Source organism: Lepidochelys kempii, chromosome 1, assembly GCF_965140285.1.
Source record: "Lepidochelys kempii isolate rLepKem1 chromosome 1, rLepKem1.hap1, whole genome shotgun sequence".
NCBI classification, from domain to species: domain Eukaryota; kingdom Metazoa; phylum Chordata; order Testudines; family Cheloniidae; genus Lepidochelys; species Lepidochelys kempii.
This window is the reverse complement of record NC_136380.1, coordinates 177,566,275-177,585,065: the sequence shown is the minus strand read 5'-3', so window position 1 is coordinate 177,585,065 and position 18,791 is coordinate 177,566,275. Positions and strand designations below refer to the sequence as shown.

At 45.8% G+C, this 18,791-nt stretch overlaps 1 protein-coding gene across 1 annotated transcript in view; it reads right to left on the bottom strand.

The window, feature by feature from the left end:
- Positions 1 to 18,791, bottom strand: part of LIPI (lipase I) — a 38,897-nt gene that overhangs the window by 18,761 nt on the left and 1,345 nt on the right. Inside the window, exons 2-5 of the mRNA XM_073328644.1 lie at positions 16,216 to 16,592; positions 14,176 to 14,284; positions 11,078 to 11,179; positions 7,794 to 7,883 (exon numbers count right to left, since the gene is read on the bottom strand). Of these exons, the coding sequence (XP_073184745.1) occupies positions 7,794 to 7,883; positions 11,078 to 11,179; positions 14,176 to 14,284; positions 16,216 to 16,592 (678 nt within the window). The remainder of the gene's footprint in view (positions 1 to 7,793; positions 7,884 to 11,077; positions 11,180 to 14,175; positions 14,285 to 16,215; positions 16,593 to 18,791) is intronic.

Here is an 18,791-nt window from a genome sequence, read left to right as displayed (position 1 = left end):
CCGAAGCAGAGGGTAAAGAGCCACCCTCTCAGCCTGAGTGGGCGGGGCCAGACCAAGCTTACGCCAATCCCCGGAAGGGGAGGGGTGGGACAGAAGTACAAAGGGCGGGGCCCTTTGTCCAGTGAAGAGAGCACCAGGGAGGGAGACAGACACAGGCTGCTCCCTTGTGATCCTGCTGCCGACCCAGGGCAGGCCCTGGGCCAGGAGGAACCTGACCGGGAGGAAGGCCTGTAGCGACCAGGACTGCCAGCCGCTGAGTACCCAGAGGACCTGGAGGGATCAGGCTGTAACCCAGGCCAGTGTGAGACCAACACAGAGGGGGAGCTGGAGCTGCCAGCAGCTGAATACCCGGACGAGCTGGAGGGACCAGAGAGGCCTGATTGAGAGACCGGGTAGGAAGTAGTCCACGGGTAGAACTGCACCGGGGGGTGGGTGTATTTGGTCAGCGGGGCGCGGATGGCCCCCCACTGACCCAGCGGCAGGACCTTCGCCTCCCGCCACTGTCAGGGCCCTGGGCTGGAACGCAGTGGAGTTGGGTGGGGCTGCGTTCCCCTACCCTGGCCAACCTGCCTTGGGTAGCAGAATCGCACGCTACAGACTCGTGCCAGCGCTCCCCTGCCTAAGGGGCATGCTGCAGACTCGTGCCGGCGCGCCCCAGGGCTTGAGGGGCGCGCTACGGACTCCGGCCGGCACACCTTTTCTGCTAATTCCCCAGCGCCCAAAAGGTGTGACTAAGGCCTGCCTGTGGGACCCTAGTTCTCCATCGCCCCCTAGCGGCTCGGAGGACCGATTGAAACTTGTCACAAGTGGTGGAGAATGCGGGCAGTGATCCCTATCCCTGCAGCAAGGGGTTAGCACGAGGGGGCCTCTGAAGCTCCCCTACTGGAAAGATGGAGATGGAAAGGCTTATCAAGTTCCTGGCTGAGAGCCAGCAACAGCAGCAGCACCAACTCGTACAGCAGCTGGGTGCCCACCAGCAGCAGTTACTTCAAACCCTGGGGGCCCAGCACCTGACCAATGGGCGACCCTCCTCGCCCATACCTGACGGGGCTGGCCCAGAAGGCTTACCGTGGGCTCCCAGATGATGAGGCCCGCATTTATGCTCGAGTGAAAACGGCTATCTCGGATGCCTTCAACATTACCCCTGAGACTTTTCAGCGAAGGTTTCGGGAAAAGGTCTACCCACCGGGCACCAGACCCCGGGCCATGGCCCAGGAATTGAAGGACGCAGGTAGCCAATGGCTACAACCCAAGCGTCGAACAGCAGCTGAGGTGACTGAACAGGTCATCCTCGAACAATTTGTGTACATCCACCCGACCCAGGGGAGGGCTTGGGTGTTGCGGCACCGGCCACAAAGTCTGAGCACAGCCGTCGGGCTTATGGAGGACTTTCTCGAGGCAGAGGCCCTGATAGGACCGGCCGCCTGCCCCCCAAACCCTGAATCCAATGCACAGAAACTTGAAAGGAGGGGGGCCCACCTCCCAAACCAATGCACCCCACCATACCTGACGACCATATGGCGGCAGGACCGATTTTCCCCAACGCCCCGAGTCCTCACCGCGCTCCGCCCCTAGATGCTTAACCCAACCACTGGGCCCCAGCCAAGTCTGCAGCCCCACCGGTGTACCCACGCGGCCGGGACCTTGCTTTCGATGTGGCAAGTACGGTCATCTGCAATGGGGCTGTCCTACGATGGACTGCAACTTTGGCCTGGTGTGCACCGGGGAGCGACGGGCCCGTCCGCCCTCTGTGGCCAAACTGACAGCTCCCATGGAAGTCGCTGGGATCCACGTGGTTGGTCTAGTTGATTCAGGCTGTGGGCAGACCCTTGTCCACCAGGAGCTCTTCTCGGACACCGAGCGGACCATTGGGGAAGTACGGATTCAGTGCATCCACGGAGACGTAAAATCGTACCCCACAGTTCAGGTCCCCATCACAGTGAACGGAGCAACTCAGTTAATGAACGTGGCAGTGGCGTCATCCCTCGCCTATCCAGTGATTCTGGGCCACGACTGGCCAGACTTCATAGAGGTGCTCCAACCCCTACCCACCAAAGAGGTGTTCAAGGGAGCTCCGCCTGAGAGGAAGACAGGACCCGACTCGAGGTCCGACCCAGGAGCTGACCAAGGTCCCACCCCTGGGCAGGATGGCCTGGCAATGGCTGGTCCCCCTCCTGACCTGGTGGACTTTAGCCGAGATCAAAGGGAAGACCCTACGCTCCGGTTTGCCTATGAGCAGCTGGCCCGGGTGGATGGTGAGGTCGTGGAGGCGCGGCGCACCACCCAATGGCCTAGGTTTGAACTCAACCACGAGCAGCTCTACCACCTTGACCGAGACCCCCAGACCCAAGAGGTCCGGACCCAACTCGTGGTTCCCCGCATTCATTGTTGGGCTGTCCTGAAGCTTGCACATGACATCCTGGCTGCAGGCCATTTAGGGCAGGAAAAAACTGTGGCCAGGGTCCTGGCCAGGTTCTTCTGGCCCGGCGTCCACCGTGAGGTGAAGGATTACTGTGTGTCGTGCCTGGACTGCCAACATGCAGCCCCGGCAGGGGTACAGAAGGACCCCCTGGTCCCTTTACCAGTCGTAGGTGTACCATTTGAGCGGGTAGCAATGGACCTGGTCGGGCCTTTTCCAAAACGTAAGGCAGGCCATCAATACATCCTTGTCCTAATGGACTATGCCACCTGCTTCCCCAAGGCCGTCCCCTTAAGAAGTATCACCGCCCGCACTATCGCTGCGGAGCTTGTGAAGATCTTCGCAAGGGTGGGCCTCCCACGGGAGATCAACTTCACTTCTAAGCTGGTCCGTCAGGTATGTGCCATATTGGGGATTAAGAAATTGCAGACCTTGGTCTACCATCCCCAGACTGACTGACTGGTTGAACGGTTTATCTGGTTAACTGGTTAACCAGACCCTGAAGGGAATGTTGCGGCGTTTCCCCACCCAGGACCTCCGCCAGTGGGACCAGCTGCTCCCTCCTTTACTACTGGCAATTTGAGAAGTCCCACAGGCGTCCACGAAGTTCTCCCCATTTGAGCTTCTCTATGGGCGGCGACCCCGCGGGGTGTTGGACCTCTTGAAGGAGACTTGGGAACACAACCCGTCCGCAACACAGGGTCTCTTAAAATACTTCTTACAACTGCAGGGGCGGCTGGTGCGGGTGGGCGAGCTCGCGAGGGAGAACTTAAACACAGTCCAAAGAGCCCAGGAGCAGCACTACAATCGGGGTGCCCAGACTCCATCATTTGTGCCAGGGGACCAAATACTCCTGCTCCCCTTGGAGGAATCAAGCTTTTTGCCCACTGGCAGGGTCCGTATGAGGTCCTCTGCCGGGTAGGGCCTGTCACCTACGAAATTCGGCAACCTGGTCGCTATAAGGAAAAACAGATTTATCATGTAAACCTCTTAAAACCCTGGCAGGATTGGGAAGGACTCCTAGTTGCCCCGTACCCCCCCAAACCAGACTTGGGGCCCCAACCGCCCAAGGAGTCGGATAATGGTGAGCCCCAGCTAGCAGAGACACTCACAGTCGAGCAGCAAGAACAGGCACTCTGCTTAGTAAGGGCATTCCCCAAGACTTTCACCACGAAACCCAGGCGGACTATGCTCACCTTCCATGTGATCCAGACTGAACCCAGGGTGGTGGCCCGAGAGACAACCCGGCCATTGCCTAGGTGAATGTGGGAGGCTGTAGAGGAGACAGTCCAGGCGATGTTGGATCTGGGTGTGATTGAGCGCTCCCAGAGCGAGTGGCGGAGTCCCGTCGTCCTCGTACCAAAGCCAGATGGGAGCCGGCAGTTTTGCATTGACTTCTGAAGGGTAAACGCCATTTCAAAATTTGACGCCTATCCGATGCCCCGAGTCAATGAGCTCCTTGACCAGCTCAGGGAGGCCTGTTATATCACCACTTTAGAACTCACCAAGGGGTACTGGCAGATCCCCTTGAATCCCAGGTCCAAGGAGAAGACCACGTTTGCCCTTCAGGGTTGTACCATTTCACCCGGATGCCTTTTGGCCTCCATGGGGCCCCGGCAACCTTCCAGCATTTGTTGCAACCACACACGAAATACGTTGCGGCCTACCTGGACAATATGGTCATCTATGGCAATAACTGGGAGGAACATCTTAACCAAGTCGTGTTAGTCCTCCGGGACCTCCGCGCAGCCAGGTTTACGGCCAATCCAAAAAAATGTCGAATTGGGTGGGAGGAAACCACTTACCTGGGGTACACCTTGGGCTGGGGACGGACCCGCCCCCTCATCAGGAAAGTCCAAGCACTCCAGGAATATCCGGCGCCGACCACAAAGAGGCAGGTGCGTCAATTCTTGGGCTTAGCTGGTTATTACCGGTGGTTTGTACCCCACTTTGCAAGCGTTACAGCCCCGCTAACGGAGCTCCTGACCAAGCACAGCCCCCGCCGGGTGCATTGGTCCGATGAGTGCGAGACGGCCTTTCGAACTATCAAAGAGCGGCTGTGTAGCAATCCAGTACTCTTCAGCCCTGACTTCCATTGTGACTTCATCGTTCAGATTGATGCCTCAGGTGTAGGCCTTGGGGCAGTCCTCTCACAGGAGGTGGATGGGGAGGAACACCCTATTGTTTACCTCAGTCGGAAGCTGTTCCCCAGAGAACGGAACTACTCCATCGTGGAGAAGGAGGCCCTAGCACTTAAGTGGGCAGTCGATGCTCTCTGCTACTACATCCTCGGTGCCCCCTTTATACTGGTTACAGACCACGCACCCCTGAAGTGGCTTAATAAGATGAAGGACAATAATCCCAGGCTGATGCGGTGGTATCTAGCTCTGCAGCCCTATGCCTTCACGATTCACAATCGGGCGGAACGGGACAATGCCAATGCGGATTTCCTATCCTGCCTCGGAGAGGGTGAAGACGCCAGCTCCGAAGGTCGGGAGCTGGATTTGAGGGGTGGGGTATGTAGGGAGCCAGGGTGGCTTCCCTCCGAAGCAGAGGGTAAAGAGCCACCCTCTCAGCCTGAGTGGGCGGAGCCAGACCAAGTTTATACCAATCCCTGGAAGGGGAGGGGTGGGACAGAAGTACAAAGGGCAGGGCCCTTTGCCCAGTGAGAAGAGCATCAGGGAGGGAGACAGACACAGGCTGCTGGCTGCTCCCTCCAGACCCTGCTGCCGACCCAGGGGAGGCCCTGGGCCAGGAGGAACCTGACCGGGAGGAAGGCCTGTGGCGACCAGAACTGCCAGCCACTGAGTACCCGGAGGACCTGGAGGGGCCCGGCTGTAACCAGGGCCAGCGAGAGCCCGACACAGAGGGGGAGCTGGAGCTGCCAGCAGCTGAATACCCGGACGAGCTGGAGGGACCAGAGAGGCCCGCTTGAGAGACCGGGTAGGAAGTAGTCCAGGGGCAGAACTGCACCATGGGGTGGGTGTATTCGGTCAGCGGGCGTGGAAGGTTCCCTGCTGACCCAGCGGCGGGACCTTCGCCTCCCGCCACTGCCAGGGCCCTGGGCTGGAACGCAGTGGAGTTGGGTGGGCCTGCGTTCCCCTACCCCAGCCAACCTGCCTTGGGTAGCAGAATCGCACGCTACAAACCCGTATCAGCGCTCCCCTGCCCGAGGGGCGCGCTACAGACTTGTGCCGGCATACCTTTTCTGCTAATTCCCCAGCACCCGAAAGGTGTGACTAAGGCCTGCCTGTGGGACCCTAGCTCTCCATCGCCCCCTAGCGGCTCAGTGGACCAATTGAAACTTGTCACAGGGGCAAAATTCCTCTCTCCCCAAAAACTAGGCTGTAGGACTTTTCCATAACACTGCAGATGTCTGGGAATCCTAAGGGATTCTCAAGCATCCAGAGCCATCCACACAGGGCCCACCACAGCAGTTCTGGCCCCTTGTGGTTCCACATGGCCCTTGGCAGTGGGGCTCTGCTGTAGCCATTCTACCAGGAACTCTTCCTGGTCACAGCTGCCCAACAGACATCCCTCTTAATGGGCGGTCCCCACTGCAGAAGGGGTCTGTGGAAAGGCAATACAGCTGCAGCCTGTAATACTATATCACCTTTTCCATGTAAACTCCTTGAGAGAAGGATGTTGTACAACTGCTGGACCCCCAGCCTCTCATTCCTCCCCTGTCATGACTACATATACAAAGATAGCAAGCATCTTACACACACGTATATATGGTAAGTAATAAGATACAGCAGGTATTTTGGTCTGAGAAGCCTCTTCTATCTGCTCACAGAGAGCTTTTTCGTCAAACTCTAGGTAGCAGTGTGCATGGACTAATTCTCATTCATCCAATAGCAGAGTGGGAAAGAAAAAGAATACACTGGGCTCAGCCATCCGAACAGTTCTATACATGTGTAACCCTTCTGCCCGTCAGAGTTGGCAGCAACAAGGGCCGGGTTCAATATCTAGGGGATTCATTCCAATAACACAATGCAAACCGGCTTGAGCCCCCACCCAGTGACCTGGGACAAATATATACCACCCCTCTGGGTGCCTCCAAGAGGCAATACTTCCCCTCTCGCAAGCACATAGTCTGAGTGTAGCAAAAAGCCTTTTAATAACAGAGGGAAACAATGTGGCATTATGTTGGGGAAACACCACCAACAGGATTCATAACACAACCCATGAGCAAAAAAACCCCACCCCAAGCAAATTGGGGCATGCCCCTTTCCCTTTGATTCTTGAGTCCAGCAACCCCAAATCACCCAAAGTCCCAAAAGTCCAATGACCCAAAAGTCTCTGTCCCTGGTCAGGGCAGCCCCAGAGTTCGAAAGTTTATCTGCGGAGATTTACCTCCCAACCTGGGTGGAGATGGGACGGGGGTAAGAGGCACCTTACATGATCTGAAGCTGACTGCCCCACAGCTCCATAGGCATTCGCTTCGCTCCGCCAGCCACTCCGCCAGCCGCCCCACAAACTCCTTTGCTCAGCTCCGCTCCGCTCCGTGGCCCACAAGCAGCTCCCGCCGTCCCACAAACTGCTCCACCAGCCGGTCCACAAACTGCTCCGTGTCCCACCAGTAGCTCCCGCCGTCCTACGAACTGCTCCACCAGCCTGTCCACAAGGCACTCCAGCTGTCCCGCAAACTGCTCTACAATATATCTTCAGGCTCCCCCCCTACTTAACACAACGCTCAGTGATTTCAGCTCTTAGTCAGTTCAGCTCTTTGGTGAATTCAGCTTGTAGTAGGGGAGCCTCAGTGCTGGTGCACCATTAGACCAAAGTGAGCTCAGCAGCCTGTAACTAGACTCCTAATGGAATCAAAATTAGCTCTGATATTCCACAGTGGAGAGTGGAGGAAGTGCTATTAGCATGTAAGGCCCTCACCAAGGGGCCCATACCACCAAGTATTAATACTTGTCCCCAACCTCTCTCAATTCACAGAGTTTTAAAACCTATGACCCTTGCCTAGCGAGTGCTACTTAGTTGATGGTGAGTCCCTCCATCATAACAAAAGGCCAAGTACAGTTCCAAGCACAGTTCCCATAATCAGGGTAATAACAATTTATTCTTCCTGCCCCAATAACAGAGACACTGGGGATCCCACAGCAGCCAAAGTGACCATTTGGGCAGCTATGGCCTCATTCTAGGCGGGGTGGGTGTGCCTATGCAAATGAGATCGGCCCCTGAAGTTCTTTTCCCCAACTTGCCACACCTCACCACCAGATGTCAGGGTGGAGCTCATCCTGACACTGCTTACACATGCAAACCCCCCTGAGTTCAGTTTTGCCTTACCAAACCTTAGTTGAGTAACTGTATACATCTTCTGCCATGCTCTTTTCTGAATTAAGATGAACATATCTTTATTTACCACTAAACGGTGTTTGTGGACAGCCAGGCTGATCTTCTCCTCCATTTGGATAGAAATCAATATTTCCTAAAGGTTTCCTGTAGCCGAAAACTAAAGTAAAAACATCTGAGGTAATAAAGTACATCAATGGATTTTTCAAATTATAATTTATAATTGCACAATAATGTTTAATAAGGCTTCAAGGTAAATAAAAGTTTCTGGAGCTTATTTTCCTATTGTTCTGTACATACCTCTCCTATTGAGATAAACTAAATATGTTCCACAAAAACAAGGAGGAGTCCTTGTGTCACCTAAGAGACTAACAAATTTATTTGGGCATGAGCTTTAAATAACACTAATAAATAACCACAAAAGCTTATGCCCAAATAAATTTGTTAGTTTCTAAGGTGCCACAAGGACTCCTCCTTGGTTTTGCTGATACAAACTAACACGGCTACCCCTCTGAATATGTTCCTTTTTTCTAGTTGCACTCTTTTTTTTTCTTCTAATCATGTTATTTTCTCTAAAAACAAAAGTAATGATATGCAAAAATCAGTGGGCTATATTCTAATCAGATATTTGCACAGTACTCCTGTGATAAATAAAGGAGGGTGTAGCTCCCTTTTATGGACATCCAGCCAGCCAGTTAGCTATAAAATCCCTGTTAGTAGCTGTTCTCTACTTGCTTTACCTGTAAAGAGTTTAAAAAAAGTCCATAGGTAAAAGGAAGAGAGTGGGCACCTGACCAAAATAGCCAATGGGAAGGCTAGAACTTCTTAAAATTGGGAAAAAATTTCCCCTTTGTCTGTCTGTGGTTGTTCTCTGAAGAGAGGGGACAGAGCAGAGACAGGGCTGGAGCTATGCTGTAAAAAGCTGTGGGCCAGGTATGAAAATCACAAGATCATACCTAAAAACTACTCATTTGAAACCCCAGATATGTAAGTAGGTCAGAAAATGCCCAGGAAGATGTGATTAGGTTTATCTCTTTTATTTCTTTATGGCTTGTGGACTCTTTTGTGCTAACCCCAGGTGCTTTTATTTTGCTTGTAACCTTTAAACTGGACCTCAAGAGAGCTATCTTGATGCTTAATCCTTCTAATTGTTTTTTTTTAATCTAGCAAAAAGCCTAAATTCCAAGTGTATTTTCTTTCTTTTTTGTTTTTAATAAAATTTACCTTTTTTTAAAGAACAGGTTTGGATTTTTGTGTCCTAACAGGTTTGTGCATATGTTGTTTAATTAGTTGGTGGCAATGGCTGATTTCCTTTGTTTTCTTTCTCACCTCTTCCCTGGAGGGGAGGGGGGGCGAAAGGGCTTGAGAGTACTCCACAGGAAGGAATTCCCAAGTGCTCCTTCCCTGGGTTCCAAAAAGGATTTTGTTTGCAGTTGGGTGGTAGCAGCATCTACCCATCCAAGATCAGAGAGAAGCTGTATCCTTGAGAGTTTAACACAAGCCCGGACTGGTCAGTATTAATTTTTAGAATCCTTGCGGGCCCCCATCTTCTGCACTCGAAGTACCAGACTGGGGAATCAGCCTTGACAACTCCCATTGACACCAATGAGATTGCCATGCATGGAATAAAAGAAGACTAGAGCCCTATGTTTACGTAGTGTTGTGGCTGAGATTTAATTGCACAAAGGTCAGGAAATTCAGAGCTCTGGTTCGCCTCAGCAATCAAAATTCTGCACCCATGTTAGTTTAATTAGGGTTTTTCATTCTATGCTCACAACACTGAACCCTGAGATAAACTAGCAGACTACAATACAATGTAGCAGAATGGAAAGGAACTGCTTTCCAGTCTTCCTATCCCCCCCAAAGACTCTCACTGATTTTAGTGGGCTTTGGATTAGATCCATATACCTTAAACATACATATATACAGTAAAACCGCAGAGTTATGAACACCAGAGTTCTGAACTGACTGGTCAACCACACACTTCATTTGAAATTGAAAGTACACAGTCAGGCAGCGGCAGAGTCAAAAAAAAAAAAAGAAGTTAAAAGTAAACTACTAAAAATATAAAGGGAAAGTTGGTTTTCTTCTGCATAGTAAGGTTTCGAAGCTGTATTAACTCGATGTTCAGTTATAAACTTTTGAAAGAACAACCATAACATTTTCTTCAGATTTACAAACATTTCAGAGTTACAAACAACCTCCATTCCTGAGGTGTTCATAACGCTAAGGTTCTACTATACTTATTCATTTTACTGCATATGAGCTTTGTTTACAACATCAAGGTGTTTTAAAGATTAATGTTTTAATATGCCTTAATATGTAAGTCAATACATTAATGTTAACTGTTAATATTATTATTGAGAGACCTTATTGTGATACATATGACCAAAGCACAGAGATGCAAGATTTTCTGTGCTTTTAAAAATCATCAGAACTAATTATTCTTTGGCAGACTTATGGTGCTGTGGGAATCCTAACTGACTTTCTTGATTTTTGTATAATAAAAATCTTGATTTCAGCATTACACTAATGTGGTTCTGCTCAGGATTCTCAATAATGGCTCTAAATCCATCCTCAGTTAAAGTCCATCCTCCACAGAAGTCAAAAGGAGTGGTAGTTGCCTATCTGACAGAAGAATTTGGTCCTGTGGTATTAAAGTGTTCACAATTCTCGTATGTGTATGGACATGATGTGAGTATTGTACAAATTATCTTAATGCTTAACTAAGAGAACCTACAAAGAACACAGTGTGAATTGACCCATTACATTTACACATATTTTGATATCCTGGGGAGACTGCATGAATTCTTCTTCCTTCAAAGTGCATTTACTGGAACAATATAGACATAAATTACTGGAAAATAGTCTACTTCTCAGTGTCCCATGAACAAAAGGAGAGTTGTGTGGGAGGGAATCAACCTACACCTTTGTTGATTTTTTAAATTAAAAAAGTCCTGATACTAATTAGTTTTGGATCTAGAGCTGAAACCCTTAGGTCGCTCAAAATAGTCCAATTGATGACAACCAAACCCTTCATATAAGAAAAGAAGGATTGGGCCCTTCATCTCTAAATATCATTAGTAAAAGGCCATATTCCATTTTCAGTTTGAACAGGCACATAGGGACTTATTTAATGCCACTGAAGTCAATGGAAAGACTCCCATTGAGTACAATGGGATCAGACCCTTCGATAGCAACAACTCAGAACTGCTCCTGTTTATCAGTATGAACCAGAACAACATTACTTGGATGCTCCTAATTGACTTTCTCCCCTCCTCTTTCCTACTTCTGCATTCCAGGTTGTATATTTCCTCCTAAACTCAAACAGGAAAGTATAAGCTATGTCATTACCATCCATATCAGTATGAATGACATCAACAAACTGTGCATCTGTATGATCCAATCTCTCACTTGGTGGTTTCCCACTGAATAAAGGGCCAGCTGGGTCAAGACCTGAAAGAAAAGAAGGATCATGTGGGCATTATTTTTCTAGGGCTCTATTTCAATAATAATTTTTAATCTAATTTTTTCTCAAATGTGGCCACCATGGCTGCATGCAGCCACCAGAGGCTTTTTGTGTGGCCACAGCCTCCTGGGTGGTGATGCGGGGGTGGGGGGAAGCAGTGTTAATAAATCTACAAATATCACTTTTCATAGAAACAGACTTACTTACTAGCAAGTCTAAAAAATAAGGCAATCAAAAAAACAAAAGAAACAACAACAACAACAAAAGACAAGAATATGCAAAGTACATTATTTGTTTCTATTCTGTTTGGGTCCAGTAAAAAATAAGACAACTGTACATTATTATTACTGAGTATGCAATAAAAACTTACATAAATAAATTACAATGATTTGGATGTGTATATGTCCATATTTATCTGTTTTTCCTTAAGTTAATTAAATATTTTAGGAAAAATTGTCAGTGGCCACCAGCAAGAGTTGGTGTGTTGGATCATATTAAAGAAGTTCTGTATTAAAATCACAAATGAATTTGATTCCCCATAGTTTAAATTCCAGGGTATTACTAATTAAGAGGTCTCTTGGGTTTTGGTACTTTTCTCTCCCTCTGTGTGAAACTTGCAAGCTGCTAATTGCGTTAGTACATTCTAAGACAGAGTCTGTTCTCAAAGCAATTCACACAGAGAGAGACTCAGAGCAATACTCTGTAACAACAGAAACAGCACCCAGAGACTCCCCGCCCTTTTGTTGTACTAACAATTGTGATTAAAATAGAGATAGAGGATGTATGTGGATGGATGCTTGGTGTGGATAATAACTGAATGATCAGGGAGGTGCCAGCCTAAGAATCCAGTGTCCATCGGCTGAAGAAGGTGTCAAGTGGAAATAACCAGAGGACCCCCCCGGAGGGCAGACTGGAATCCACCCAACAGCCTCAAGAATGGGAGAACCAAAGAACAAGATAACATCTAGCAGCACGGAGCAGTCAGGAATGTGCTATCTGCTGATTGATTCAGCAACAGCATGATGAAGCAATTCCCATAGACTGGCATAGGAAGGAATTCCTATAAAAATGGACTCTAGAAAGTGAGAACTTTGAGTCTCCAGTTCTGCCACTACACTTCAGGAGCATCGGATGCGCATCTGACACGGACTCGGCTCCACTCTCGTGTACAGGCTACCTGGCCAGTACTCTGTCACGAGCAACTTCTAGGCTGGTAACTATAACCCCTATGCAGAACTGGTATGAATGAATGAATGAATGAAAATATAGTTAAGTAAGGAATAAGTAACAATACAACAGTGTGAGTTTTATATATATTTCTTTTTATTATTCTATTTACAATAAACAAGGCATTTTGCCTTGTCCCTTTAATAAGATCCTGCTGGTTTTTATTTTATGGGTATAACAGGTGGTATAACAGGCTGCACTCTGAGACCTCAAAAAATTTCTTGTGAGATCCCGCCAACACCCATGTTTGAATAGATGCCTTGACAATCTACTTTAACACATAGTTCACGCACAAAGACTCATCCCTTTCTGGGTTTGTCTATATTAATAAATTAACAATGCAGTTCAAGCCTTCACTCCAGACTTAGTATCTCCTAGGGTTCCTACTACAGGGCTGCTCAGTCCACATCCTAGATTCTCTCCACCCAAAGAGCCACTCCCACCTCACTTTTATCTAGGGGAGTAACAAGCCACCGACACCAGTGGTTCTCAAACTAGGGCCGCTGCTTGTTCAGGGAAAGTCCCTGGCGGGCTGGGCCGGATTTGTTTACCTGCCGCGGCCGCAGGTTCAGCCAATCGCAGCTCCCACTGGCCGCAGTTTGCCGCTCCAGGCCAATGGGGGCTGCGGGAAACTGCGCAAGCCGAGGGATGTGCTGGCCGCCCTTTCCGCAGCCCCCATTGGACTGGAGTGGCAAACCACGGCCAGTGGGAGCCACGATCAGCCGAACCTGCAGATGCAGCAGGTAAACAAACCGGTCTGGCCTGCCAGCAGCTTTCCCTGAACAAGTGGAGGCCCTAGTTTGAGAACCACTGATCTACACCATGGTTCTGAGTCAGTAGAACCACTTTATTCTTTCCCAACAGAAACAATGTCTGCTAAGTGAGTGGGGTATTTCAGGCAAAAAATTCCAGACAGTGACACCAAAAGCACATGGTATAACATTTGCAGTGGTCCTGGTTCCAAACGAGCCATGCCCCATTTATAGGTTTGTATTGAAATTATCTGAAATTTGTGGTTAAACAGTTTTAGTGCAAAACCAGGTGAAACTAGTCAGGTTTTGACTGAGTTTTCATTTGAAATTTAGTATTTGTGAATCTGAAATTCAGAGAATGACAGGTGTGAACACCCAAGGATCAAAACAGAAGAAGCTAGTTTCTTGAAACTTGGTGAATTAAATGGCTTAGCTTTGTTCATCTCTGCCACAAATCCCTCAAATGTAGGGTCTCCATGCTGTATTTTTATGCACCCATATTCCACTGATATTAACATGCATCCAAACCTCCCACTGAAGTCAACAGGAATGCTGAAATACATACAATGCTTGATCAGGCCCTAAGGCCTAAAATTAGGTTTGTAAATCCATATTTAAGCTCCTCTAAAGCAAGTGGCCTGATCTGCGAGAGTGCTAGGCACTTGCAACTCCCATTTAGGATTCTAACTTTAGTCCGGTAGGTTTGAACATTTTGGTCACAATTTTTTTTTTCCCCAAAGTGACTTAAATCCTAGGCTGAATTTTTGTAGTGGATTAAAAAAAAAATTTAACATATTTCTAAATACTGTTTATGCTACTGTTATATTGGGTCAAATTAATCTCTGGATTTACATCAAGGATGCATTTGATCCATTGTCTTACTAAATAATTTAATCGTGACGTATGTGTTGATTTTTCAACGCTGGCACCCATATGGTATGCAGCTAACTCAGACAATGATGGAAGATAAACTAGAATGGGGGTGGCAGATTTAAAAGTCTTACCTGTAATTCTGCCAAGTTTACCGTTATACATCTCTCCAACAAATCCAGCTATATGAGCCCCAAGGCTAACTCCAATCATATAAATAGAGTCAAGAGAAGCTCCAACTGCCTGTCAGTAAAAAAAAAAAAAAGGCGTGATTATGGGTTATACAAATGTTAACCATAAGGTTTACAATATGGTTAGCTGAATAGACTTCAGTAAACTAAGTTTTACTATTTACTTTTCCTTAAAACTTTAGGGGGGGTTTCTGACTTTTAAAAATGATGGATTTTAAGTGTCTTCTTTATTAACTAGTTATACTGTACAGTAGTTATAAAAATGTAAGAAGGAGGCTGGTAACCTTTCTTCCAGGCTATCTCATTGATTTATTTTTGAAGAAGAGACAGAGTGTTATCAGATTCTCTAGAAAGGTGAACTCCTAAAACCGTCAGCTAAAAGCAACCCTGACCCCATCCCAATACAATTAAAAAAATACTACTAAGAAGCTCTGATATCACATGGCCAGTTCAGCAAGGCTACATCTGTAGGAACTCCTGAGAGGAGGCAATGCTTACCACATTCAGTAGGAGACTTTAAAAAAAAAAAAAAGCTATTCCAGGACTCAGAGGCAATACCAGCAGATCTAGAGCCTGCAAGGCCATGGGATTGAGAACTTCTCTCAATCAGTCCTAGAGGTATGATATATTATTCCTGGTCTGGAGGTGAATTAACAACTAAATGGCTGCATAACAATCATTTTGTCAATATGACGTTTGGAGTCCTGGGCCTTAACATCTTTACCCCTACTTTTTATCCCCCTTGTGAACATTTTACTGTAACACAAGTTGTAGCAGAGCAAGATCTGCTCAGTGCATGTGGTGCAGCCACTGTTCCACTAGGTAGCCTACTTGCTTCCTGGTTTCAGAGTGGCAGCCGTGTTAGTCTGTATCAGCAAAAAGAACGAGGAGGACTTGTGGCACCTTAGAGACAAACAAATTTATTTGAGCATTAGCTTTCGTGGGCTAAACCCCACTTCATCGGAAGCAGTAGTCTGCATCAGGGATCTGGGATTATGCAATATGTAGTCCTGTCTACCCCAGTATGGGACTGTGCCTACATTCTTATAATTATTTTAGTCTTATGTCAGTTTTCCACCATATTTTTGTAAATTAGCTAGTGCAACCCAGTCAGCATTAGCTGATCCCAGAGGCCATGTGGTGTGCCATATCTTCTGTCCTCTCTTCTTACCACAACCCACTTTTTTTCTCTGTTAACATTTGTGCAGATATTTTCTTGTTACAGAATCTTCAAACTTTCTGAGAATGCTCAGGATGGGAAGTGATGGGGATGGAAGAATTTCAGACAATAACATTGATAATTGAATAAATGAGACTTTAAATTATTTTGGTCCATTTAATTAAGTACTGATCCAAAACCTAGTGAAATACATCGGTGGGTCTTTCCACCAACTTTGTGGGCTCTGGCTCAGACTTTTATTCATCAACAATTGTTTTAGCTGCTCCTGTTAGCACTGGGAGGTATATAAAATATTTTGTACAATGGAGAACTGTTTTTTAACTGCCTTGTATCAATGATTTCTGATAAACATTCCATATAAGTAATATTCATAAGTGGGCTTTCTTTGAACCTCATTTAGCACTTAAAGGAGTACCTGATGCAACAATTTTTAGCAATGTAATGGTCTAGAGTTTTGCATATCCTTCACATGACCTTTCTCCTCTGAGATAGCAGCTCTTTGCTTAATGCAGCTGAAACTCCTTGCTGACAAAGTGATTCAAATATAACCTCAGTTCCATTGAAATAAAGTGCCAAAACCCCTTTTGACGTCAGTGGGAGCAGATGTGAGAACAAAGATATGTAAGTGATGCAGTGATAACTTCATGCAGTCACTAATGTAAGCATTTTGGTACAGACATTTCAAAGTATGGTATTTATTGTGTTCTTTCTGAGACCACTATATTTTGAACACTTTTTTTTTTTTACTACCCAAAGCTATGCTATTTTAAATAATTCACCTCCAGGGTAAATGTCTACCTTACCAACATCTGGTCAATGTATTTCTTCAAGATTTCTGCAACTCCTCTGCTGTTGTGGACAGCATTAGGATAAATTATAGTTGTAGCACCCCTGTTCCAATCTACTATAATGAGGTTAACGTCCTCTAAAGACAGCAGAAGTTCTTTTATGTCATTCAGCCATATTGGTGTAGAGCCTGTTAGTCTGAAGCCATGGACTACAAAGACAGTTTTCTTGGTCACATCCAGATATGTAGATGCTGTTGTATTATATTCACTGAGACTCTCGGAACAGTTTTGGTTTGTCCTTGTATACAAGAGCAGTTTCACTTTTAGATCTGTCCCAGCTAAAGCATTGTGTATGCTAAGATCTGTGAACTCTTCACATTTTTGTTCTGTATCTGAAAAATATAAAAATGTTAGACAATTGTTTGATCAGTTAGACTCTGTAAAAGGCCATTCGTCTACACTCTTTCTTTCTCTAATTGTCCACAAAGGGTGAAGTACTTCCATTTATTCTAGCATTTTGAATAACTTATTTCCTCCCCAACAAACACAAACTAGTTGGTTTAGCACCTTCACTTTGTCCTCAGCTTTGCTGGGTTCACTGAACTCATCTAAAGCCTATGCTTATTCCAACTCTGTGACACAAACCTGGGGCCAGATCCCCAACTATCGTAAATCAACACAGCTACATGGACTTCAAAGCTGATTTACCCAACTGAAGGTTAGGCCCCCAATATTTTTACAAACCTTCCTCGGTTTTTCCTGTCATATGCCTCTTTATATAAAACAAAGTATAAAAATACAAACTGTCAATTTCTTTTGGAAAGTTGAAGTAGGAAGAGGAATAGTAACTACTCTGTTCCTAAATGGTAGTTTTTCTTGTAAGCTTATTTAAACTAAGTTTTCAGTTTACTGAGGATTCTATAAATAGGCAAAAAAATAAAAGGGAATCTGGCAGAGATTGGAGGAAGTGGTTGCAGCACTTTCACATTTCTCTGGAACCAAGTGGCATTACAGAGAAAGTGGACCTGGTTAAATCACCCACACAGCTACACATGGCAGGTCCAGAGGCCCTGGATATCCATAGTGCATTGCGGTGGAAGCATGAAGAGGATTACAAACTAGCTGACAAAGGTTTGGTTTTTTTAAAATCAAGAATACTGTGATCCACATAAGAATGTCACTTGAAAAGGTCCTTTATATTGTTTTAATCAAGAAACCAACTGACAGGTGAGATCACTGAACACTATGTTCCAAATCTACATAACCAAGATAAATCGTGTGAATTTCAACAATTAACAGATGGAATAATTAGAGGTCAAATTATTTGTGGAATCATTGATAACCAGGCCAAAGCAAGGTTACTGCAAGAAATAGACTCGACGTTGCAAAGAATAGTGGATATATGCAGGGTTAGTGAAAACCAAAATAAGGTGACAGAGCAGGATACAAAAAGTCCTGAGTCTTCCTGCTCTATCATCTGGAAAGGCACAATATTTCTCTTGCTCATTCATGCAGTCACCTCATTAGAAATTATTGTAACCATAATTATTACATATTTGGAATTTCTGACTTTTAAAATTCAATACCAATTTTTTTCTGAATAAAAGTGTTAAATGTTTTATTTTAGTTTTAAATAATTTGCAGTTATTATTTAACAGGTTACATCTTTGTGGACTAATATGACTCACTAAATCAGATAACTAATAAAAGAAGACACGTCTGGCTATAATCTTTAATAGACTTGTATACAGTGAATCTTAGTAAAGTGAGGAACTCTGAAATTCAAGAACAGTTCAGATTCAGATGCAATTAATTTGATCTTTATACTAACAACATCAAAAGGTCCTATTTCAATGTCTTACATTGGCAAGATCCTGAAAAGTTATCATCTGTCAAATTTAATTTCTGGTTTTCAAATCATGTCAATGTTAGGTAAGGTGAGAAAACTAAAACAGAAATTCTCTCTCACACATGCCACTCACACACCCACAACTACACGTTGGAGACAGTTTCAGTAAAAAAAAAAAAAATTATTTAGACATCTAATTGCATTTTAAATATTCAGATTCACAGCTAAACTGTACAACATTTTTCCTCAGTGTACTATGAAACAGCTGTTCTTCCTCTAGAAAATCCAAAATGGATATCACTATCTTACAATTAGATAAGATTATTATTATTACCGTGTATTTCTCAAACCTGTATAGTGAATTACAATGAGATATGTTAAATATTGAAATGTTCCTTGATATTAATGGGACTATTTTGATTTCTACACATGAAGCTCAATTCTCTCACTTACATCAGTGTAAATCAGGAATAAGTCCATTCAAGTCAATGGAATTACATGGGCATGAAACCAATGTAAGTGAGATCAGATTCAGATCAATGGAAACACAAAAGCCTATCCTGTTGGATTCAGAGTAACAGCCGTGTTAGTCTGTATTCGCAAAAAGAAAAGGAGTACTTGTGGCACCTTAAAGAATAACCAATTTATTTGAGCATAAGCTTTCGTGAGCTACAGCTCACTTCATCGGATGCATACTGTGGAGATATCAAAGATGAGTGAAACCTATTAGCTGAAAAGTATG